The 24,079-nt window shown below is 37.9% G+C and overlaps 1 protein-coding gene across 2 annotated transcripts in view; it reads left to right on the top strand.

The window, feature by feature from the left end:
- The window catches only part of TFEC (transcription factor EC), an 80,951-nt gene extending 58,484 nt beyond the window's left edge, over positions 1 to 22,467 (top strand). For both annotated transcript variants that reach the window (XM_069976354.1, XM_069976348.1), the window contains exons 4-8: positions 5,452 to 5,572; positions 8,288 to 8,344; positions 9,248 to 9,323; positions 13,201 to 13,348; positions 18,041 to 22,467. In XM_069976354.1, coding sequence (XP_069832455.1) covers positions 5,452 to 5,572; positions 8,288 to 8,344; positions 9,248 to 9,323; positions 13,201 to 13,348; positions 18,041 to 18,397 — 759 coding nt within the window. In that variant the 3' untranslated portion in view covers positions 18,398 to 22,467. The remainder of the gene's footprint in view (positions 1 to 5,451; positions 5,573 to 8,287; positions 8,345 to 9,247; positions 9,324 to 13,200; positions 13,349 to 18,040) is intronic.
- Positions 22,468 to 24,079: the final 1,612 nt, after the last annotated feature.

Raw genomic sequence — 24,079 nt, 5'->3', positions numbered from 1 at the left:
CTGACCCAGGAAGTCTCCCTCCCATTCCAAATCATAGCAGATCCACTTCAGGCTGGGGCTTACATCAGGGGACAGGACTGAGGAGGTAATCTCTTGATAGCTCTAACCCCCCTCTCTCCCTGGACAGAGTGCTACATGTATGTGCCCACATCTCTGCTGCTCATTCCATCATGTTCCCTGCAGTCTCTGTCAGCCCTTGTGTTTCCCATCCTCTCCATTCCTGCTATAACGTGTCTGCACTTACACTTAGCTATACAGACTGCTGCTATATTGTGCCTGCACTCACGCTCAGCTATACACACTGCTGATATTATGTGACTGCACTTACACTCAGCCATTCACACTGCTGTATAGAGAAGTTTCTGTCACTGTCCTCCTGCACAGCTCTGAGTTCCTGATACTGGTCTATACTGAACACACACACCTCCCCCACTGCTGTCATATGACCACACAGACCTCTGACAGCAGCCCTGCTTCTCTATTCTAGCCTGTTGTACTACGCTACTGCATTATGGAGATCTGCACATCCATCCTGTATCTACAAACTGCTGCAGTGCAGTTTGTTCATTCGTATGCACTTACTATACATTATACTCCATATGCTGATTGCTATACTCTACAGTAACTTTTAATATGACACATTCAGATGTTTCTGAATGTTTGTTTCATTTGTATTACGTTATTAAAAATAAAAAATCATTATTTTGGGGGGTGTGGAACAAATTGTCTGCATTTCAATGATTTCTCATTGGAAAATTTGCTTTGGTTTAAGAGTAATTTGGATTACAAGCACAATCCTGGAACGACCTATGCTCGTAACCAAGGCACCACTGTAGTTGCATATGTTTGCATGTTTTCATATTGTTTTATTCATTATGACTCTACCCATTTATCATATTATCTGTACTCTGTACCCATCCCTCTTTTATGTATATACCTTATTCTGACTTCAGTGGGGTGCACGGTCTGGATTGTAGGATGTTGTATGTTCCAATCTGTTCCAGTTCCAATGTCGTTCCGTGTAATAGGGCCTTTAATCCTTGGGACAAACAAGACAGGTCAATAGTAATGCAATTACTTTTAGTTGTCAGGTTGTTTTAGTTACTAGGGAAAAAGATAAACCAGCGTTTCATTTGCTGGACCTAATCGGTAACTTTTTTCTCTTTAATATAAATTCTGATACAGAATGTAAAGCCAAATATCAGTGCACTCAGGTGTGAGGAGGAGACATTTCCGTACAAGAAAAAAAGATATTATCTGCTTTTTGTCTACACTGGCATTTCATTTTAACATATACAGTATATTGTCAAATCAATTCCTACAAAAGTTTTCTTCATGTATTAATGTCACTAGAAACCCTGAAACATAATAGAATTTCAACATGAATAATGTAATAAAGTGTAAGCCAGGTCTTGTAATACAGTTTAGGAGTGTTTATTGTACATGTGACCTGGCTGCATAAGTTTTTTTGTATTTATTGATAGGGAATTGGGAGGAGGGGATCCAACAGATAGAACGCACTATTCACATTGTTCCCATTAACTGCATTAGACTCTTGTAAATAATGTTTATTAAAGGAGAACTCCGGACATGACAACTTTTTCCAAATACCGGGTAGGGGGTGGGTGAAAATAATGAAGTCCACTTGCCTCCCTGGCTCCTACGCTGGTGCCCACATACTGCCACTCTGGTCCCCAGGTGATTAGTGCTGCAGAGATGGGATTTGGGATATAACCTTCCAGGCCCACGATCAGCTTGTCAGCTGCATTTTGAAAAAAAGTTATCCTTCCTGGAGTTGTCCTTAAAAATGAGCACTATATTTATATTGAAATCTAGTGGTGTGTTTACACAGAGAGATTTATCTGAAAGATTTTGGAAGCCAAAGCCAGGGATAGATTTGAAAAGAGGAGAAATCTCAGTCTTTCCTTTATGACCTGTTTCTTGTTTATAGTCTGTTTCTGGCTTTGGCTTCAAAAATCTGTCAGATAAATCTCTCTGTGTAAATGCGCCATAAGTAAAGCAGTGCTGCATATCTGCCTATGCTTCAAGGAGGGGAAAACCTCCTGTTATTTTAAGGCACACTGCTGGCACTATTAAAAGGGCACACTTTTCTCACACATTTAATAGGAGGCACTCTGCTGGAGTTATTATAGCAGACACAAAGCTAGTACTAGTAGAAAGGGAGCCCTAGGATTGCACTATAAATAGAGCAGTATAATGTTGTTGTTAATAAGGACACTCCAGAGAGTTAACTTGTTATTTTGTTTCTAATATGTTGCTTTAATGAAGTGATCATACTTTGTAATATAATTTCATTAATATAAATGTGTATTTTTTTTCAGTACTACATAATCTCTGTTGAGTGGTAGCAGTAAGGGGTGACAAAGGCTCCTCTGCTGCCACCAACATTCGTGTCGAAAACTGCAGGGCTATCTAAGCCCTGTAATTCCCGGGCCCTGCTCTGATAAAGTGCTGGCGCACATTGCTATATGGAGCAGAGTTCTCCCCCTCCATGTACAGTATATTTTTACAGTACCCAGGAGACGCCACCTGTCACTATAGCAGAGCACCGCAACCTCTGCATAGCGAGCTATCATTGCTAGCACCACACACTCTGCTAGTGTCTAGCATGGTGAGCACGAATGTTGGTGGCAGCAGAAGGGTCTGTGTTGCCCCTTACAGCTGCCACTCATTGAAAGTTGATTAGTACAGAAAAAACTATCCATTTATTTTAGTAATATATATTCTAACTTTATTAAAACAATGAATTAATAAAATAACTCTGGAGTACTTCTTTAATGTGCACCAATCAAGCTACTGTTATGATGGTGTTAACAGTATTTTTATGTAAGATTTATGTAAAAACCTTTTTGTGAAAAAAAAAGATTCTGAGAAAGATTTTAATAGTAGTAGATAGCTTTACGCTAATACAGTACCTGTATGCAGATCTTGGTGCATGTGGGTTTGGAAAATATGGTTTGCTTTAATTCAGCTTATTCATGAATCTGATATAAATTACAGTCCCCTGTATATACAAAGTGCAATTGCTTGGTTTTGAGATTCATGGTTGACTAATAGGCAACACAGGAAAATAGTCATATGCGTAGAGAGAGAACCCAGCACTACTACTTTGCTGACCAAAAGGACTCTGCTATTGGATAGGGCAACACAATGACTCTGTGGTGCATCTTGTTGTATGAACATAGCTTTACGGTGCTTTCATTCTATAATTTGCAGTGCCCATAGGAGACATACATAGGGAGGTTTCCTTGCATATCCCTCAATAAATGTCACTGTGTAGACATACAGTGGTATGTTACCCATAGGCATCCATGCATGATAAAGGTATAGCCATTCATACTCGGTTACTGTTAGCTCTGTCAGCTAAATGGGAACCTACAAATAGGTGGTACAGGAGTACCCTGAGTGGATCTTTTTTTGCTATATGCTCAGAGACGGTTTAAAAATAAGGGACACTTACCTTCCTGGCTCCCATGGCACTGCAGGTATCTAACCTGCTCTGTCCTGCTGTTCGGCCACTTTTAGGTCCTGGGCCATGACGTTGCCTGTCTTCCCAATCAGCGACAGAGGTGGGATACTGCTGCAGCCGCTAAGGCTGGTCAGGCCTGCAACGTGATGACACCGGGTCCCAAAAGTGGCCGAACAGCAGGACCGAGCAGGTGAGATACTGACAGCACCATGGGAGGCAGGGAGGTAAAGTCTGAGGCTATGTGCTCATTATATTTTTAGGCTGTACTTTATGGTTCAATTTTTTTTACTTTGGGAATGTTTGTTTAAGTCATACAATACACAATTTATTAAGCATATATTCTTTTTTATCTTTTTTGTAACATAGTCTATGCTATTTATGCCCCCAACTTTGTCCCAAATTACAGGCCAATGTGCTATAATATGGCCATATTTTGGTATGTAAATGGCTGAAAAAAGGAAATTAAAGTCTGTTTTATCATTAAATTCAAAAGTTTTCTTTTTTTTTTCTGGAAGTTAATTTACTTTACCTTTGCATCAGGAATTTGTGGTTATAAATCAGCATGACAGAATGCACACGATTCTTAAAAAGGTATCTGCACACTGCACTGAACAAACATTAACATGACAATTTGCCTAGCAAAGGGAAAAAAGAAAAAAGCTAGGAAAACAAAGTTACAAGAGGAGGCAAAGTTCACTTTGGTGGCCAGAGCAAATCCTTGTTCTAGCACACTTTTCCAGCTGTTTCAGATACCATATACAGTATAACAGATTAGGAAGATAAGAAGATAAGGTAAGAACATGCCTTCACATCATCACTACATATTTCATGTAAATAAGGAACACTTTAATATTAGCACACATATGTAGTAACAGTAATGGGGCAGATGTTTGATATAAAATAAGTGTACAATACAAGTAGTGTGAGACTTCTTCCATTCCATTATAAAAGGCCTGGTGAACACTTAGGCCTGGCAGAAGTGATGATATACATTGGACAGTAGGACAACAGAGATATCATGGAGGATTTCATTCTTTCTAATCCAATTTCTAAAAATAGTAAGGGTATTCTTTTAAACCTAAAAACTTGCACACTTCATTCACTAGATGGTGCTAATTACATACTAATAACAGTAATATACATCCAGGGCACATATTGTGAAAGTCAATATAACAATCATGGCCATTGAATTGTATGTATGTGTAACTTACACACAGTTTTTTTTTATTCTTTTAAGCTACTGTATGTATTAGCTAATAACATTTTATCAGTTTATTCTTTTCCAGCACACAAGCCCTCCATTATGTTACCTGTCCCATTACCACAGTACGGGTCAAGTTGTATTTAATAGTCATATATGGGGTCCAAGATTTGTGATGCATACTGTAACAGTGCCATAATATAATAATGCCAATAATTTATAAAAATGATTCAGTCTACACATTGTAAATGATCTAAAGCCAAAATAAGCCGCAATAAATTTACTGATAAATATATAACCTTTGTTAAAGAAAACAAAGCAGTGCTTGGTATAGTCCACAACACAGCATATTACAAAGCCAATGACCCTCCTATGTAAATATTGCACAAAGATGAATAAGGGTAGCAGCAGATACAAAGTAATCAAATACTAGCAACAATTTGTCCTAGTGACCTAAGAGTAAATGTAGTAAGGCATACCAATCTGACAGAATAAACATAAGGGCTGGACATCCTCTTAGCCCTCAGGTCACATCAGGGCAGTATTTACATAGAATAGTCATTGGAGGCTGGCTTTGTGAATCCTGTTTTGTGGACCTCTAGTATACCTGTTTTCTCGGTAGGTGTAAACATTATTAATTGTGTGAATATGTTAAATGGATTAACAATAATTCTTTTAATTCACATTATACTATGTAATAATTTTCATTTATTTCCTTTACATGGCAGTGTATTAGTCAGGTTTTTTTTTCCCTTTTCAGCTTCCATTATCCAGCAGTATTTTGGATGTCTACAATTCTGACCACAGTATTTCCAGTTCCACAATGGGATTATCCAACACATCTTGTACAGCTGGTGTTGGTGTAAAGAGGGAAGTTGCAGGTAAATTATAAAATGTATTGCTCTATGGAAAGTACACAATTTTAAATTCAGTCACTTTTACGGTATGTTCGCATTTTTTAGGCAAAAATATGTAAGTATTTTCACCTCAAAAATCGTCATACCCTAACAGTTGTTGAACATAACCCAGTAAAATTCTATTTTTAAACCATGGCATGCATGGTTTATTTATGTTTTGACATAACTAGTAATATTATATGTTGCCTATAGCACCACATAGAGACCCTAGGGGCAGTATTACAGACCTGTTGGTACTTTTTGTTTTGCTATATAGTTCTTTTGCAATACACTATGGGGGATATTTATCAAACTGGTGTAAAGTAGAATTGTCTTAGTTGCCCCTAGCAAACAATCAGATTCCACCGTTTATTCCTCACTTTGACGCTTTGACTCTTTCGACTCTTTGAATGAAAGGTGGATTGAAAGGTGGAATCTGATTGGTTGCTACGGGCAACTAAGACACTTCTACTTTACACCAGTTTGATAAATCCCACCCTTCAAGATCTGAGTAAATATTTTCAAAATATGTCATACCATGAGACTATTTCAGGGCATGTGAAGTCTTTCATGGGAATATGATCCCAAGAAAAGAGGGACCTTTGCACATAGTCATGAATGATGCCTAGTGCCATATAGTTGGTACTCTCTTTCTGAAAGACTCAATACACAGAGCCCTTTTCTAATGACTGATTTATAAAGTTTATGTTAATGCATCCAATATTATTGTGAAAACTCAGCCCTATGAAAAGTTAAACATAAAAGATAAAATTCTGGAACAGGAAGCGCCTTAAAAAATCCACTAAAAAATAGTTGAGGGCCTGAATAATGCTTTCTATGCTGAAGAAATGCTAATAATCTTACAATCACAACGGCACATGTGTTTTACAAAGCTTACTATTTTAGTAAAGGCAGAGCAAAGATCAACAAGCATGTTTATTCTGTCCTCTGAGTTTAGAAGCTCCAAACAATGGTGGTCTTGTGAGCTATATGAACATCATGCATTTCCATAATCAAATTATTTTGGGAAACACAAGATTCTTTCAAATGTTGGCTGGAGATCAACTGCATAAATTCATTATCTCCTATTAAATGTGTTTTATGATAGAACAAATGGCTTTTTAGAGCTTACAGAAAATCCATTCAATAAGTATCTATATTAACGGATTAACAGCTTGAAAAGTTACATTCAATTAGTACTCCACATTATAAAACCTTTTACTGTTTATTAATGCCATAGAAAGGAAACACAGGCTTCTTTCAGTGCAAATTTTTAAGAAATCTGATTGGAACTGAACTAGGGAATGCAGAAAGCCTTAGCTACTGGATAATGTTCTTTTTTTTTTAATCAGCTTTTCATTGTGTCACAATCAATACTAATGGCATAGTTCGGTGGAAAAAAATCTATCCTATCTATCTATATATATGTTGCGATCGCAGAAGGATCTGAATCCCTTGGGTGGCTGTTCCGCTTCTGACACAGCTAAGATACAAAATTTTCCGGAAGTGCCATAGACTGCATTGTAAGTGCATGACACTTTAGTACCTTGGCTATTTTAGGATTGGACCACCTATCCTCTGGATGTTATCGGTGAATTATTCAGTGATAGTGACATTAGAGGTTCCTTTTAAGTAAACAGCACCAAAACCGCATTTACAGGTAGTAGCTGCTACACAATGAATGGAGACAAACATCATACTGTACACTGTGATGTGTGTGCACCGAACAGCACTATTCTGAACAGTGATGATGTGGATAGCCTCATGTCCTCCATGAGATGTAAGACATGCCCAAACCTGCACGTCATGTCCTCCAATAGCGGCAAGGTTTCGGTGCAACATTAGAGACACTGTGCAACTACTTGACATCGTGTGCAGGCTAAACCATGCATAATCAATGCAATTTTTTAAAGCAAAGTGTCCATTTTAACTATATAGCTCTATATCCTTGCTATAGTAGCTGGGATAATCTAAACCAGTGATCCAGAATCCACTCTTGGTTGAGACTTTTTGCTCTTCTCTGCTCTACTTAGCTACATTCAAAGAGTAAGGCTGCATTATCATGTTCTGTGTGAATCACGGACGATACGGATGGTGAATGCCTGTCCAGTACTGTATCCCTGTGCGGCATGATGTTAAAATATCATGCCGGGAGTGGGGAAACCGTTTAAATCTCTACAGCACTGTAATGAGCCCCTAAGGACTTTATAGGAACCCCCAGTGAATAGGGACCCCCACTTTGTGAACATCACGGCCTATGGAAAAGTCCTCTATTTGTCAAAATGGAAAGCCAAAGCAAACAATGCCTTTTGTTTTGGAGGACTTAGCTTCACCAAGTTTTATTTAATTTCCTCTGTAGTTATTTTTAGAGAGAGTGAGGATTTTCCTAATTGAAAACCCATTACGTAAATACTGTTGCTGTTTTATCATATCATGTGATGATATGACTATAATACAATGTGCCAGTGCTAATTTACTTCTCATGCTTTTGATTACAGTGTATGTGTTTCAAGATATTTGGTTAGGAATTTAATCATCATTTAATCATCTCTGCAGAATCAAATAATGATTCTGCAGGCCGGTGAAGGTCTTACAACACACCTTTAATGCATAAAATGGCAACAATCATAACAAAATATATTAAAGAACCATTGTATTGCATAAAATAACTAACATGCCATGCCACTGATTTTTCTTTAGACACTGATACAAGAGCAATGGCCAAAGAGAGACAGAAGAAGGACAATCATAATCTTAGTAAGGATAACTGCATATTAAATAGTAGATATTGCTTTTGATAAAATGAATTGTTAAAGCGTAACTGTCATTTCAGGGTCATTTTTTTTAAAACATTAAATATCAATAGTACAAGCGATTTTAAGAAACTCTGTAATAGGTTTTATAAACCAAAAGAGTTTCCTTCTGGACTGAAACAGCAATCTCCCAGCCTCCCCCCTCACTTCAGAAGCAGCAGGATTTCTGTTTCCATTATTTGGCTATGGAGAGGGGAGGGGCTGTTAGGAGTGACTGAGCACAGAGCAGTCCTGCACAGCACAACACCCTGCAATCTTCTTTCAGTAAGTTCATAGATAAGCACTGACCTCTCTGACCTCAGAATCCAGAGTTTTAGATGCCCAGACAGTCTACAAACAGCTGACCTTCATGTCACCTCTTCCTCATCTCCCTCAGCCCCTCCCCCCTCCATAAGGATAGAATGGAGAGAGCAGAGCCCGTCTTCACTGGCTTCTCTGTAATGAAGACGTGTTTGCCTGATAATGCACAGATAAGAAGTCAGGGGGGGAGGCTGGGAGATTGCTTCTTGAGTACAGAAGGAGGCTTTTTTGGCTAATGAAACCTATTACAGAGTTTCTTAAAATTGCTTATACTACTGATTTCTGCAATAAAAAAAATATGACCGTTACGCTTTAAGATATCAAACTGTCTACTGTCTTTGTATAACCAATATAGTTTTTGTCATGTACTTTTGTGATATTACTACTTTTGTAAAAAAAAAAAAAAGTCCAAATAATAGTTTTTTATGTTAAACATTAATTAAACATTAATTAAATATTAATTAAACATTAGTATTACAGACAAATATTTAGGATCCGATATATCTATTCTTAAATAAACCCTTATCATGTATTCATTGTTTTTCAGTCGAACGCAGGAGACGTTATAATATTAACTACAGGATTAAAGAACTTGGAACACTGATTCCAAAGTCAAATGATCCGTGAGTCTACAGTAAATTTACATTATATTTTATTTCTCAAATGCTTTATATATATCTAGAATGCTTGACTATTAGATCGATAATCGTAGAAAAAAGTATTAATATTGTTCATGTTGAGATGGCAGATAATAGGAGAACCTCACTTCAATATACAATTAATTAAATTAATATTTAAAGAGGTTGGCCACTAATATATATATATATATATATATATTTATTTATTTCAGCGTACAATATTAAGTGTAATCCCTGAATTTTCCCTGTGTACCTCATAGATCAGGCTCCCCTCCTCCAGGCTGTGCTGCCCTGCTCTGTGGTGTTTCTGTCCATAAGACAGAGCATGTGACCAGCCATCTTATGGACAGCCTCACCACAGAGCAGGACAGCACAGCCTGGAGTAGTATCTGATTTTAGCTGTATGAGGTTTACAGGAAGCTGCTGCCAGTAAGTTCTGTGAGTGTACTGCATGCTGAAAAGTTTTACTATAAAGTGGCCAACTCCTTAAATGCAAAAGGAGATACATGTTGTCATACTAATCAACAAATGCTTTCTCTTGTAGACATTGGAGAAGATTTATCAAAATTAGCGTATAGTGTTGTCATTGCTCCATAGCAACCAATCAGCTAAAAGCTCTCCTTTGAAAATGTAAATAAGTTACTTGCTCGATTTCAGTGGGCATCTACTTAGCCCCTTAAAGTAAATATGTCAGCTGCATTTCATGTTCCAAACTTCTGACACTGTTGGATAGCTGTTAGGTTAAGGAAACACATGGTACCTTTCATATATCCAGCTGAGCTTTCAGAATGTAGAAAAATTGTTTTATTGTGCGGTGTAACGTATCAGAGAGGCTTTCTAAGCTCTTGATCTGCTAATTTGCTGCAAGCTGGTAAGCCTCCTAACTGCCCCTCCATTACTCGAACCTGCTTGAAAGACAGTCAGCTTTAAAGTGACTCTGTACCCACAATCTGACCCCCCAAAACCACTTGTACCTTCTTATAGTTGCTTTTAATCCAAGATCTGTCCGTTCAGCAGATGATTTAGTTATTGTCCTAAAAAACAACTTTAAACTTGCAGCCCCATGCCCAACGGCCGGGGCTTAGAATGTCTATGCATTAGGCTGGCACCACCCCTCCATCCCTCCTCCCCACCCTCTTCATCATTAGGAATGCCACTGGAACATTTTCTCCATGCTGAACATTGCACAGGTGCCTTAACGATCCAGCCCATGTTCAGTATTCACACAGCTGAGGAATAGGAGACAATCTGCCTGGAGCATTTCTAATGATGAGGAGGGTGGGGAGGAGGGACAGAGAGGTTGTGCCAGCCTAATGCATATACATTGTAAGGCCCGGCCATTGGGCATAGGGCTGCCAGTTTAAAAGTTGTTTTTTTTAGGACAACAACTGAATCACCTGCCGAATGGACGCCAGGACAGATGTTGGATTAAAAGCAGCTATCTGAAGGAACAAGTGGTTTGGGGGGGGGGGGGGGTCAGATTGTGGGTACAGAGTCGCTTTAGGCTAAACTCCAATTCCAAGGTATAGGAGGGGGATTGAAGAGGCGTTATAGCTCTCAGCATTTCAGGAGCTTGGGAAAGCCTCTATGACACTGAGCTCCAGAATAAAAGCATTATTCTACATTATCGAAGCACAGATGACTATATGAGAGGTACCATGTATCTTTGTCCTAACAGCTATCAAACAGTGTCAGTAGCAAATCCCTATAGAAAACCTCTTCTGCTCTGGACAGTTCCTGACAGAGATGGCAGCAGAGAGCACTGTGTCAGACTTGAAAAGATAGATTGCCTCATGCATGGCATGTAGCAGCTCTGAAAGACTGGAAGACTTGAGATTTTTAAATGAAAGTAATTACAAATCTTTCTGATAACAGATGATTTTAAAGAAAAAAAATATTTTGCCAAAGTACCCTTTTAAAAAGACATCAATGGTGGAATAGTGTAATGATCAGCCTCCACCGATACAAATAGGAGAGGCTAATCATGCATATTTACCGGTCTGTGCCTTAGCGACACTTTTTTCCGGTTTTGCAGCATATTAAGTGTGTCATTGCAAAGTACAATTGGTGTTGCAAAAAAGCTCATTTAGGTCTGTAGGTGAAAAAAATGCAAGCGCTATGGCCTTTAAACGCAAGAAGGGCAAAAAAAACCCTGCAAAACTAAAATTGTCTCTGTCATGAAGGGGTTAAAAATTAAACCACTCAATGAATTCCTGACAGGGTTTAGAAAGTTACTTAACCTTTTAGGTAGTTTTGTCATTGAGCAAATTAAGTCCGTTATTCTTAACATTTTTACGTAGTGTGAACCTTGCCTTAGATTGTAATCTGCATTCTTCTTCAAAACAACAGGTATTAACTGAAACATTAAGTTATTTTTTTTCTTAACCAATATTCAAGGTTTTGCACTAATTCACTCACATGCAGGCCTCAGAAATAAAAGAGCACCCTGTGGATTTGAGTACAGCAGTAGCTCATATGTGGTCATAAACTGCTGTTTGTGCATATGGCAAAGGTCAGAAGCAAAGGGGCAGCATTTTGCAAACGCTTTTGGGCATCAAGTGCATTTGCAGTGCTACCCCAATCTAGACAATCTGTATGGTGTAGAAAGTATGCCAATTGCTTTATGGCCATTAATTACTTAATTAAAAGGGTTGGCCACTTTATAGTAAAATAGGTCACTACAAAGTATTAGTAAATGTACTTACTGTATATACTGACAGCAGCTCCTTCATAGAGCTAAAATCAGGCTCCCCTCCTCCAGGCTGGGTTGCCCTGATCTGTTTTGTTTCAGTCCATAAAATGGCTGACATGGAGGAGCATGTGACCATGCCCTGTCCCCTGTGTCCTTCAGAGATATATACAGGCTCAGTGGTGGACACTGGGGGGCGGGGCATGGTCACATGCTCCTCCATGTCAGCAATCTTATGGACCAAAACACCACAGAGCAGGGCAGCCCAGCCCGGAGGAGGGGAGTCTGATTTTAGCTCTATGAGGTACACAGGGAGCTGCTGTCAGTATATACAGTGAGAACACTTACTCATAGTGTACACAGAGCAATTTTACTATAAAGTGGCCAACCCCTTTAACTAATTTATTAAGTAAATGTTCCTGTGGATCAGAAACACTTTCTTCCCTCCAGCTTTGGTAATACTATGCACTTTTAGTATTTATACATATTTATAAATAAAGGTTCCCCATAGCATAATACAATTTGATCTTTACTACAGTACTTCATTGTGAAAGTTTGTTGTGTTAATATATAGTATAGATGAAATCTTTTAGAGTTGATGACCTTAACACATAGCTAATCTAAACAGCTAAGAAGCCGTTTCCCTTGATGTTGTACTTTGATATTATGTATACTTTTAAATAAGAATCACTATTGAGAATACAGTTTATTTCAATGTTACAATGAAACACTCCTTTTTCTAAAGAGTCAAATATAAGGAATATTATACTTAAAATGATCTTTAAAATGTAATCTGAAGTCCTTGGCAATGTACATTTTCTTCTCCATTAATGTATAAGTACTGCACATAGATTTTAATCTCAAAGTTAATAATAAAAGCAATTTTCACTTAAAATATAAAAACTGTAATGGTGGAATCATAATACATTTAGGGCTCTCACAAAAAGTCTCTCTATTAGTTTCTTTTGACACATATTTTCATTCCAGGATCAATTTTACTATATAAGGAGTTCTTAACTATTCTATTAAAATTTCCATTCAAAAGCAATAATATCTAACAGTGAATAATAGTCATGTAAATCATTATTTCAGGTTAATGTAAAAGATTTTGTAAGTTCTTATGAATTCTGCTGATGTGCACAATTGTGAAAAGGTTATTTCGCCATTTTGCAGTGATATGCGCTGGAACAAAGGAACTATTTTAAAAGCTTCAGTTGAATACATCAAGTGGCTACAAAAAGAACAACAAAGAGGTAGAGAATTAGAACACAGACAGAAAAAATTAGAACAAGCCAACAGACGATTGCTGCTGCGTATTCAGGTTGGTTAAGTACAAAAAAGTTTTAAAGTTCTAAAAATTATCCCTGTCTATTCTTCTACTAGATATTTATTTATTATAACCATTACCTGCCGGGCCCATTTGTAGCGACAGAATGTGTTTAACCTTTTACAAAGATTGGTTAGATGAATGTACTCTGACATTGCTTGAAAAGTAGCAATGATTTTAAACCTGTTAGACATTAAGAATCAAGGACACCAATTTATATCTCCACAGTGTAAAAAAGTATTTTCTTGAAGAGAAATACAGGTGATTCCTTCAAAGGGGTTTTAAATGAATTTTCTCCTTTAACTGAGCACCCAGTTTGTACTTTCCATGCTTTCAAAATCATGTTCCATATGAAATGATTAGTAAATTAGGTTTAACAAAGTAGATGAGGACCTGACTAACAGCCACCACAAACAAATTCTTTAAATATAGCAAAAAAAAAAAAGAAAAAAAAAAAGACCCTACCTAAACGTCCCAGGCTAGCACACACTATAATGATTAGACAGAAATCCAAAGGAGGCCTTGCCCTCCCAGATTGTAAAGTATACTATAAAGCTACTATACTCACAAGGGTGCTAGATAGTTTTCACAACCACATTCCAAACTGTAGGTGTCACTGGAATCTCACATAACAAAGACCGACCCAGTCGCTATTCTGTGGCTTCCCAAGAATCTATTGAACACGCGTATCCCTTCCTAGTCTTCCTCAGTGAGTTTATCCATAGCTCCTCTAAATATGAACCTACCTCAACACCCCTGCCTTTTTTATCCAGATGGACACTTTTTTCCACTGTGTGGAAACTCTGCCTTTTCCCCTGCTTTAAAACTCTCCACTTTGTACTGTAGGTATGCCACAATACCAGGCCATTACTATGCTACAGGTATCCAACTCTAATAGCATTAAACCATTAGGAGACCTTCCCCACCCTAATAAACACACTTTATTATCAGCAATCCTTTTATCCCTGAAGAAGATCAAAAACTCCTTATCTTGTCTTCTGCTAATTGCTGCATGCACAGTTATTCCGCCAAAGTGGAAATCTACCTCTCTTCCCACCAAGGTGGAATGGTTTAGGGAGATCAACCACATCCAACGTACTGTATTGAAGAGCTCCTATCAGATTAACTCCAATGTGGAGAAAGATACTATTGGTGTTGGCAACTCCCCACTCCCCAACTATTCTTCTTTCTCCTTCCTCTCAGTTGTCCTAGTTGCCACACAGACGCAACTTAGATTTGACAACTGCTCTTGCGTTGTCTTTCTCTTGCTCACAAGGGTGGCAATAAGCTATTACAGGATGACACATAGTTGTTTAAGTCCAGCGACCTTATATGCTGGATGGTATTAGAGCCATGAAGAAAATATACACATGGTTCCTACCTTGACTTCTTATTGCTCTCTGCCCAGATGAGCTTTGAAGTTCCTCTGGTGTTCCTCCTTTTTCCTTTCCTCCCCTGCTCGCCTCCCCTTTTTTCCTCCTTTCCTATTTTTCCTCTTTTATTATGTTTTTATGTAATTTTTCAGATATGTTTTGAAAATTTGATGTTAATCATACAGAGCTAGAACTTAGTCACTTGACATCCATGTTTTAGACATATAATATTTGTGAATGCTATATTTTTTCCCTTCTTATTAATAAAAAACAGATAAAAAAAAAACTGCCCTACTGTCACTCGAAGGAGGAATTAGAAAATTGGGAGAGGGGTGGCAGGTAGTAATCTGGGCAGCTCCCTGCCCATGTCTAATCATCGCTCTCTCCCTGTCAATGCACTCTGCAGGTAGATTGACAGGAAGAGGCACCAATGCCAGGCCTCTCTGCCTGTCACTCATCCCCAGTGAGCGTGCTGACAGGGAGAGAGAGGTGACTAGACATGGGCACTGCCCAGATGACTACCTGTAGGCCCTCTCCCTGCTCTCCAAAATTGCCTCAGAATTGTTATTTATTGGGACTGCAAACATTTAACAGCCATAATAAGAGAGTGGACAGGTTGTCTTTAAACAATATATGCACATTAACAAATTATCTTATTCTGGCAGTAAAAATAAAAAATTAAATTCTTGCCAGTGCCATTTGAACTATTTTGCTTGCTATAAGGAAAATAAAATAATCTACCGTATGTTGATAAAATCTCTACCCTATACTCTCAATGCACCACTTTGTATATTGCGATTAACTTCTTACTTTTTTTTTAAGCTAAATATTAAATTGATAAAAGGGGTTTTATCAGCACAGGATATCTCATCAGTCACTGATTGGCAGGATATCTCTGTTAACTGTGTAGGGTTTGGAGACTTGAACGTGACCTGAGCATCAGTTACATATTGCCACCACTACACTACAGTGAACATTCCCATTTACTGTGTAATGTGGGCACTAGAGATGACCAATGTGGATTCTGGGTGTCCACATCCTGCCAGTGGCTGCCGAGCTATCATGTAAATAGCTTGTCAGTCTATTTTGTCCAGAAAAACCTCTTTAATAATTTAATAGGCTGTAACTCTGCATATACAGATGTAGCCTGTGTTAACCTAATTACAATGACAAGTTAAACTCGATATTCTAATTGACTTAACATGCCTCCCTGGCACAATTTTTGCATCAGGGAATCATGCTAACAATGGCTACATCTGTATACTTCTATAATAACACTGTTTTTCCATTAATCCTTAGACGATCCAGGGTGTATAGTTACGCCATGGAAGTCTGTCCCCAGACGACCTAGGGTGTAACTATACGTCCTGGGTGTTTCTCCCGCTATGAAGCGTTCTCCGGAGCGGAGCGCGCTTCATAGCAGGACTGGGCCGGCTGCAATCAGCAGCCGGGACCTCCTAGGTAATGACACGCTGCAGCGATCGCGCTGCCGCGTGCCATTAACTCCTTAAACGCCGCGACCGGAGTCCCCTGTCACTTACCGATCGAGACCCCCGCAGTGTGACCGATCAGTAAAACGGACCGCTGGAGGTCTCTCACCTGCCTCCGTGTGGTCCCATCGGCGATCTGCTGCACTAAGCCTGCACAGACAGGCTCAATGAGCAGATCGCCGATAACACTGATCAATGCTATGCCTATGGCATAGCAATGATCAGTGTAAAAATCAAAGTACTGTATGTAAAAGTCCCCCAAAGGGACTTCAAATGTGTAAAAAAAAAAAAAGTTAAAAACACTAACACACTACCCCAAAACCCCTCCCCCAATAAAAGCTGAAATCACCCCCCTTTCCCATTATATAAATAAAACATATAAAAATAAATAAACAAATAAATAAACATATAATATACCATAGAGTGCGTAATTGTCCGATCTATTAAAATATAACAAGCGTCATTGCGAAGGTAAACGGCGTAGACGAAAAAAGGGAAAAAAAATGCTCGGATTTCCGATTTTGTTACATTATATATAAAAAAAATATTAATAAAAAGTGAACAAAACGTCCGATCTTCACAAACATGATATTAATAAAAACTAGAGATCATGGCGGAAAAAATGACGCCCCATACATCCCCGTAGGTGAAAAAATAAAACCGTTATAAGTGTCACAATAGGGCTATTTTATTTATAATTAATTGCCAAAAAAAAGGATTTCATTAAAAAAAAATATATAACATTAGAGAATCTGTGTAACCTGCATATGGTTGTGTTCGGACTGACCTATAGAATAATGGTATCATGTTGCTTTTACCATATAGTGCATTTCGTAGACACAGGAACCCCCCAAACGTCACCATATTGCATTCTTTTTTACGATTTCACCAATTTATATCTTCATAAATAATATATTTGGAATTCTGTCATACATGTTATGGTAAAATGAAAGACGCCATTACAAAGTACAACTATTCCTGTAAAAAACAAGCACTTACAGGGCCTTGTAGATAGAAAACTGAAAGTGCTAGAGCTCTTAGAAGGGGAGGAGGGAAAAACGGAAACACTAAGATCTAAATTTGCGCGGTCCACTGGGTCATTTTGGGCCTGGTCCTCAAAGGGTTAATGGTATTATAATAAGCAAAATGTCAAGCTTATATTTTAACTTTTAACCAAGTAAAATACATTCATGTTAGGCATCCTGGATATAATATCTTGCATATAGACAGTCTATAGACAGTCTATAAACAGTCATGGCTTGTGTCATGTAGATAGCAGCTGGTTTAGCTTGTTTGTGTGTTTGAAGTAAATGTGTCTCCCCCTGACTGCCTACTGAGCTGGTGGCACTGCTGGATAGATTTCAGTAAAACCATTCATAAAATATTGAAGTTGTCTGCGTCTCTGTTTTTTTTTTTTACTTGGGACCTTGCACCTCTATGCATGACTGTGACAAATTTAGACACAGACAACAAAGGTCTGCTCTAAATGTTTTTAGTTATATCTATCCTGCACTGCCTCTAGCTAATTGATGTGGTCAGGGGGTGACAGATTCACTGTAACTGTCATTCAGTAACTGCTATCATGACTTCCATATCAGTATGCGTAAAATGATTGTGGGAAAATAGTGCAAAAATTACTACAACAACTACTTAAACACAGCTGCCACTATATTCCTCTCACCTATCTATTGGTTGGTCTTCACCTATTCTAGCATTGAGATACGCCAGCTAATTCTTAGCTGGTTTTGAATGTCAGAATAGCATGTATGGAAGCCAGTTCAAACCAGACCAAGTAATCTATATCACAATGTTTTCTTTTGCAGGAACTTGAAATACAAGCCCGAGCTCATGGTTTGCCAATGCCAGCAATGTGCACAGTAGAATTAGCTTCACAAGTCATCAAGCAGCAAACCTATGGAGAAAATATGTCAGAAGATTATGTTCATCAACTTCCAATGTCTATTGGACAATCAACTGACTTATGTGATGGATCAACAGGATTTTCTGATCCACTGTCACACTTTACAGATCTATCTTTTAGTGCTGCATTAAAAGAACAGATGTTAGAAGAAATGTCTCCATATGGAACTGACCCCTTTCTGTCTGCAACATCCCCTGACCTTTCCAAAGAAAGTAGCAGAAGAAGCAGTTTCAGCACTGATGATGGAGAAGAAGTATAAACATGGATGACAGATCCCAAAGACAGTAACACATAACCTGTTATCAGGACTTTTTTATATTTCAAACCTTACAAACAGTATAAAAGGAAAATCAATTTTCAGTGCAGGGAAAGAGTGCAGAATGAACAAGTCCATTCTCTAAAACATGAATGTCAAAGTGACATGTTTGTATATTATATTTTACACCCATTAAATTACATGGGCCTAAATGATTTTCCACTATTACAGCTCCAATTAGTAAATACTGCTCAATATGTTTACCTTGGGGCTAACAATCACCTGGTGGCTGAATGGAAAAGCCTTAATGATTTTGTGCATATATATTACAATATAACATTTCCCACTTGTAATTAAGTTGCCATTTTCCTACTTTGGTAAATGGATCATCCTGTTAGCAAATTTAATTAAGGGTCTTTGAAGGGCCTTAGCAACAGATATTTACTATAAAAAGTACTATTCTTACACTCCAGTAAAATGAAAATGTTGTGGCCTTTAAAATGTGAAGAAGTTATTTCCATTTTTCTAATTTCATAGTTGACTGTGATTTTCAGGTGAAAATTACTCTTCTATATTTCTACTGCACTCTTCTACAGAATAATTTTAACAATCAGCTTTCACAAGCTCATTAAGACATTGATAATTTGGTGTATAAGCCATGCATACTATCATCAGGGGACCACTGTGTTGTGCAAGTGTGTCATACTGTGATACTGGATAATAAGCTAAGAGCCTAATAGATGAACTCCATTGCAGACAAAAATAACAACTGGCATTTCTCTAGCACAGGTTTTGACATTACACTTTCGGTCTTTTTTTGGCTGCATTAATTTGAATTTATTACATTCCAGTTGGTGTACTTATGAACAGTATGCTAATATGAATGTTTTGTGTAACGTATGATATATACCCCAGTTCAAAGTATGTAGATTTATGAGTATGGAGATGTAGCTACAAAGCTGGTTAAGATACCTTGTGTAAAGGCCCTATTACATAAAACGATTATCGGCCTCTCCTGACCAATTACCAGCTGTTCAGGCTGATCACTCTTTCAAGTAATAGGGCATGTTAAAAGGTCGTGATCAACTGCACAATGTCGGATTATTTTTTTTCAGCGGCTGTCTGCTGCCCGTCATTCACTGCGCTAGGAGCATGCAGCAGTAGACCGCCCCTAACTTCAATGGGGAGCCCAAACAATCTAAGGATAGTTTGGACAGCCCTTCCTGCTTCTCCCTACAGCTCCTCTTGACTTTTTAACGCTCACAGGAAGGCAGTGAGAAGGGAACAAGGGGGAGGCAAAGGTTGAGCTGATCTCACTTCTTACTATTGTGCCATGTAAAACAGCCTGTACTTTTTAGAGAAAAAGTTGCACAGTGCACTACTTGCAAGCCATGTCATTTGTTAATGCTATAAAAGTTTTGTAACCACTTTGATAAATATGCATCAGTGGGGTGAATTTACCATGGATGTAAGCTGTAAGCTTTCTGGCATACAAAAGTCAAAAGTTTTTGTAGATAAATATGCAACTTTTTGCAATACTTACAGTATCACATTTAGAAAAAGTGGACAGGGGCTGAGCATTAGAGGCATAGCCTCTGTTACTTATTTATCATGACTAAAGCTGTGTGCATAAGGCCTAAGGCTGAGTTAAGACCATGTGCATTTGTTAAAGAGAACTTATCAGGTCCTTGAAGCCTCACAAATCAGCCATGTAACCTGCAGGTCAGGAGAAGCTGTTTTCCAAAAAACTGGATCTGGGATCTGGCAGAGCAAAGAAAATGATGTTCATTGACTGCGGTATTTTCCAGTCATGGCAAGTGGTTATGGTTAGGGAAAAGTCCTGCACTAAGGCTGTCTATCAGGAGTCACTGGCAGGAGGAAGGGCAGCTTTGTGACTGTAACCGCCCTCACCATGACTAGAAAATACAGTTACGGACACCTGTTATATGGCAGAGTGCTCTGGAGAACAGTGACAGAACGAATGGTAATATAGAAAAGAATGAGGACGGATTGATTGTGTATGTAGTTCAGAACAAAAATGCTTTAGGTACTTTTTGTCCTTTTTAGTACATATTGGGGAAGGAGAGGATGGGAGGTAAAATATTATACTTGTGTGATATTATCTCATATTGAACCATTATAATTTGTTCTATATTTTCAGTTGGCCATTACTGCATTGTAAAATATCACATTGCTCATTTTCATACCACCTTTACACTGATAACAGATGTAATGATTTCATGGAAAAGACTGATCTCCACAGATTCTAAATAAATGAATATATTCCTATAGGAATAAATCTGGCCCTTGAGATCACAAACCCTGTAGAATCGCTCAGTGATTTACAGAAGCACTTAAAAACTTCAGTGTCCTAAAACCTCAGTAAAACAAAAGAAATAACTGAATAAATTGACTCAAATAGATTGCAGTACATTTTCCTGAGCAAATCTTTATATACCAGAGGCTATATCTAAGCTAATTTGTCTTAAACACATATTTTCCTAATATAATTTATAGTGTGGTCCATATTTATTATGCAGTTTAAAGCCATAGAGATCTTTCCACAAGCAAAAAAGCCTTCAGCCTATTCATTTCACATGCCCTTAGGTGTGTGCCAGAGCTTCTAGGTACCTTATGGCATGTACTGTTTAGTAGCAAATTCTTTCTCAAACTCTAAGTTAATGTGTTTAAGCAATAGTTTTTCCATGAGGACATTTAGCTCCTTATAGACAGTTTTGTAATTGCTTTAGAAATATTTCTAGCATTTGTACAATTCTTTATTAATGTCCAAGTCTAATTTATTTTAAAACAAAGGGGGAAGGGGGAGGATGAGTTATCATGTCAGAGAAGCACATTTTTTACATTTTTACATATTTTTTACTGATTGTCTTGCACAAAAACTATGAAAATATTTCCCCCCTCCACCACTCTTGCCAGAGAGGGGCAGGTTAGTGGGCATGGCTGCACACAGAGGGGGGCATGACTCGCCGGGGTAAATTGTTAGTGAAATGTATGCCAGCTCTGAGTGTGCATAGGAGCTCACCTAACCTCAGTCTTATGAATGACTAAAGGAAATTTATCTTTTTATTATATAGTTTATCGATGTAAGTATGAACATTCCTAAAAAAAAGACTTGAAAAAACCCTACCAATCACAATTCAACATTCATTACTTAACAAGCTCTGGTAAAATGAAATCTGGCTCTGATAGGTTGCTATGAGCATATCAGGCAGTTTTTACCAGGTGAAAATGTAGAAGTAATTTAAAAAATCTGCTTAATATCATTAAAGCAAATCTCTACCCCCCCCCCCCCCACACACACACACACATTATTAGGATATTGTAGCATGCCTTTATTATCAGCTATAACAATGCCCTAGGATCTAGGGTTCCCATGCCCTACACCTTTCTTTGCTTTAACTACGTCAATTTCCATTCCTTGCCCACTGTTTGGTCTAGGAGCCCTTTACAAAACTTGCACAGAAGCCACATCCCACAAATGGATTTTTTGTAACTGCAGGATCACAGTTGTGGTAGCTTGCCAGTAAAATAAATCTGATCTGTGATGCTTCAGGTAGAGTAATAAGTCTGGGCCAATGTCATGTGTATTAAATTTGTCAACAGATAATAAAAAATTGTCTAAGAGACGGGTGCCAATAACGAAGAATGTTTATTGTATTATCAGCCTATAAAGTCTCTGTATTTGAACAATATTAGCATTTTGGTTCTAAATGTTATTTTCAATAATAATGTAAATCTCAATTTATTATCTTGTTTTTCATATTATTACAATGTAAGTGGCATTACTTTTTCTTTTTAATTGTATCATATGTGTAAAACACAATGCAAATGTCATATAACAAGCCTGGGAAATGGCAGAGCAGCCAGAGACCGTTGGCACAAACCTATGGGACTCCTTCAATTTACTTTTTTATTTTTAGATCATTTTTAATGTATGTACAGTATTAATATACTTGCATTTTATACTGACTATTCAAATATTCAATTTTATAAATCTAGAACATTTTTTTTTACTACATGTGTTTGTAAATTGATGACCATATAATCATCCATACTGGTATTAAAAGTCTTTTATAGTTTTTGTTCAGCTTTGCTTTTATACAGTATAATGACTTAAAGTAAATGACCTACAGTAAAATGACCTTGCATTTTTGTATTGTGTTTATTATTTGCTTTTGACTATCAGCAGAAAAGATCCAAGTTATGTTTGGAACATTTATGCCACGCTATTGCTGTACTACTTTGGAGTGGTGTTGATGATGTTCACCCAATTCATGTTTAATTTTCAGATGTAAAGGATTGGATCGCCTTGATCCATGTCTTTGTCACACCACAAAGAGGTGCAAAAGTTGGCATAGTAGCCTGCACTTCACTTACTGAAAATCAGTTCTCCCTGTTTGATTGATTGACATACAGGTTTTTGCTTCCAGCCATGCACACCAAGGGCTTTTTACATTGGCTAATTATCGGCCAGGAACGTAGCTGGAAATTCTAATGCGGATAATCAGCCCTGTAAAAGTGACAGTAATCAGCTGAAGACTGGGCAAACGCCCGATTATCGTCTGATTGTCTGTTTGGAACCTGCTTTTAAATTTGTCTTTATCTGCCGCATGTCATCCTGTGTACACAGGGGTTTGTGCAGCTGAAAAAATAAAGGGGAACTGACAGCACAGATTATATATATATATATATATATATATATATATATACTACCGTTCAAAAGTTTGGGGTCACATTGAAATGTCCTTATTTTTGAAGGAAAAGCACTGTACTTTTCAATGAAGATAACTTTAAACTAGTCCTAACTTTAAACAAATACACTCTATACATTGCTAATGTGGTAAATGACTATTCTAGCTGCAAATGTCTGGTTTTTGGTGCAATATCTACATAGGTGTATAGAGGCCCATTTCCAGCAACTATCACTCCAGTGTTCTAATGGTACAATGTGTTTGCTCATTGGCTCAGAAGGCTAATTGATGATTAGAAAACCCTTGTGCAATCATGTTCACACATCTGAAAACAGTCTAGCTCATTACAAAAGCTACAAAACTGACCTTCCTTTGAGCAGATTGTGTTTCTGGAGCATCACATTTGTGGGGTCAATTTAACACTCAAAATGGCCAGAAAAAGAGAACTTTCATCTGAAACTCGACAGTTTATTCTTGTTCTTAGAAATGAAGGCTATTCCATGCGAGAAATTGCTAAGAAATTGAAGATTTCCTACAACGGTGTGTACTACTCCCTTCAGAGGACAGCACAAACAGGCTCTAACCAGTAGAAGAGTAGAAAAAGTAGAAAAAGAGTAGAAAAAGAAGTGGGAGGCCGCGTTGCACAACTAAGCAAGAAGATAAGCACATTAGAGTCTCTAGTTTGAGAAACAGACGCCTCACAGGTCCCCAACTGGCATCTTCATTAAATAGTACCCGCAAAACACCAGTGTCAACATATACAGTGAAGAGGCGGCTGCGGGATTTTGGGCTTCAGGGCAGAGTGGCAAAGAAAAAGCCATATCTGAGACTGGCCAATAAAAGAAAAAGATTAAGATGGGCATAAGAACACAGACATTGGACAGAGGAAGACTGGAAAAAAGTATTGTGGACGGATGAATGCAAGTTTGAGGTGTTTGGATCACAAAGAAGAACGTTTGTGAGATGCAGAACA

This window comes from Dendropsophus ebraccatus, chromosome 1 (genome assembly GCF_027789765.1).
Source record: "Dendropsophus ebraccatus isolate aDenEbr1 chromosome 1, aDenEbr1.pat, whole genome shotgun sequence".
Taxonomy (NCBI): Eukaryota; Metazoa; Chordata; class Amphibia; order Anura; family Hylidae; genus Dendropsophus; species Dendropsophus ebraccatus.
This window is presented reverse-complemented; position numbering and strand designations above follow the sequence as displayed.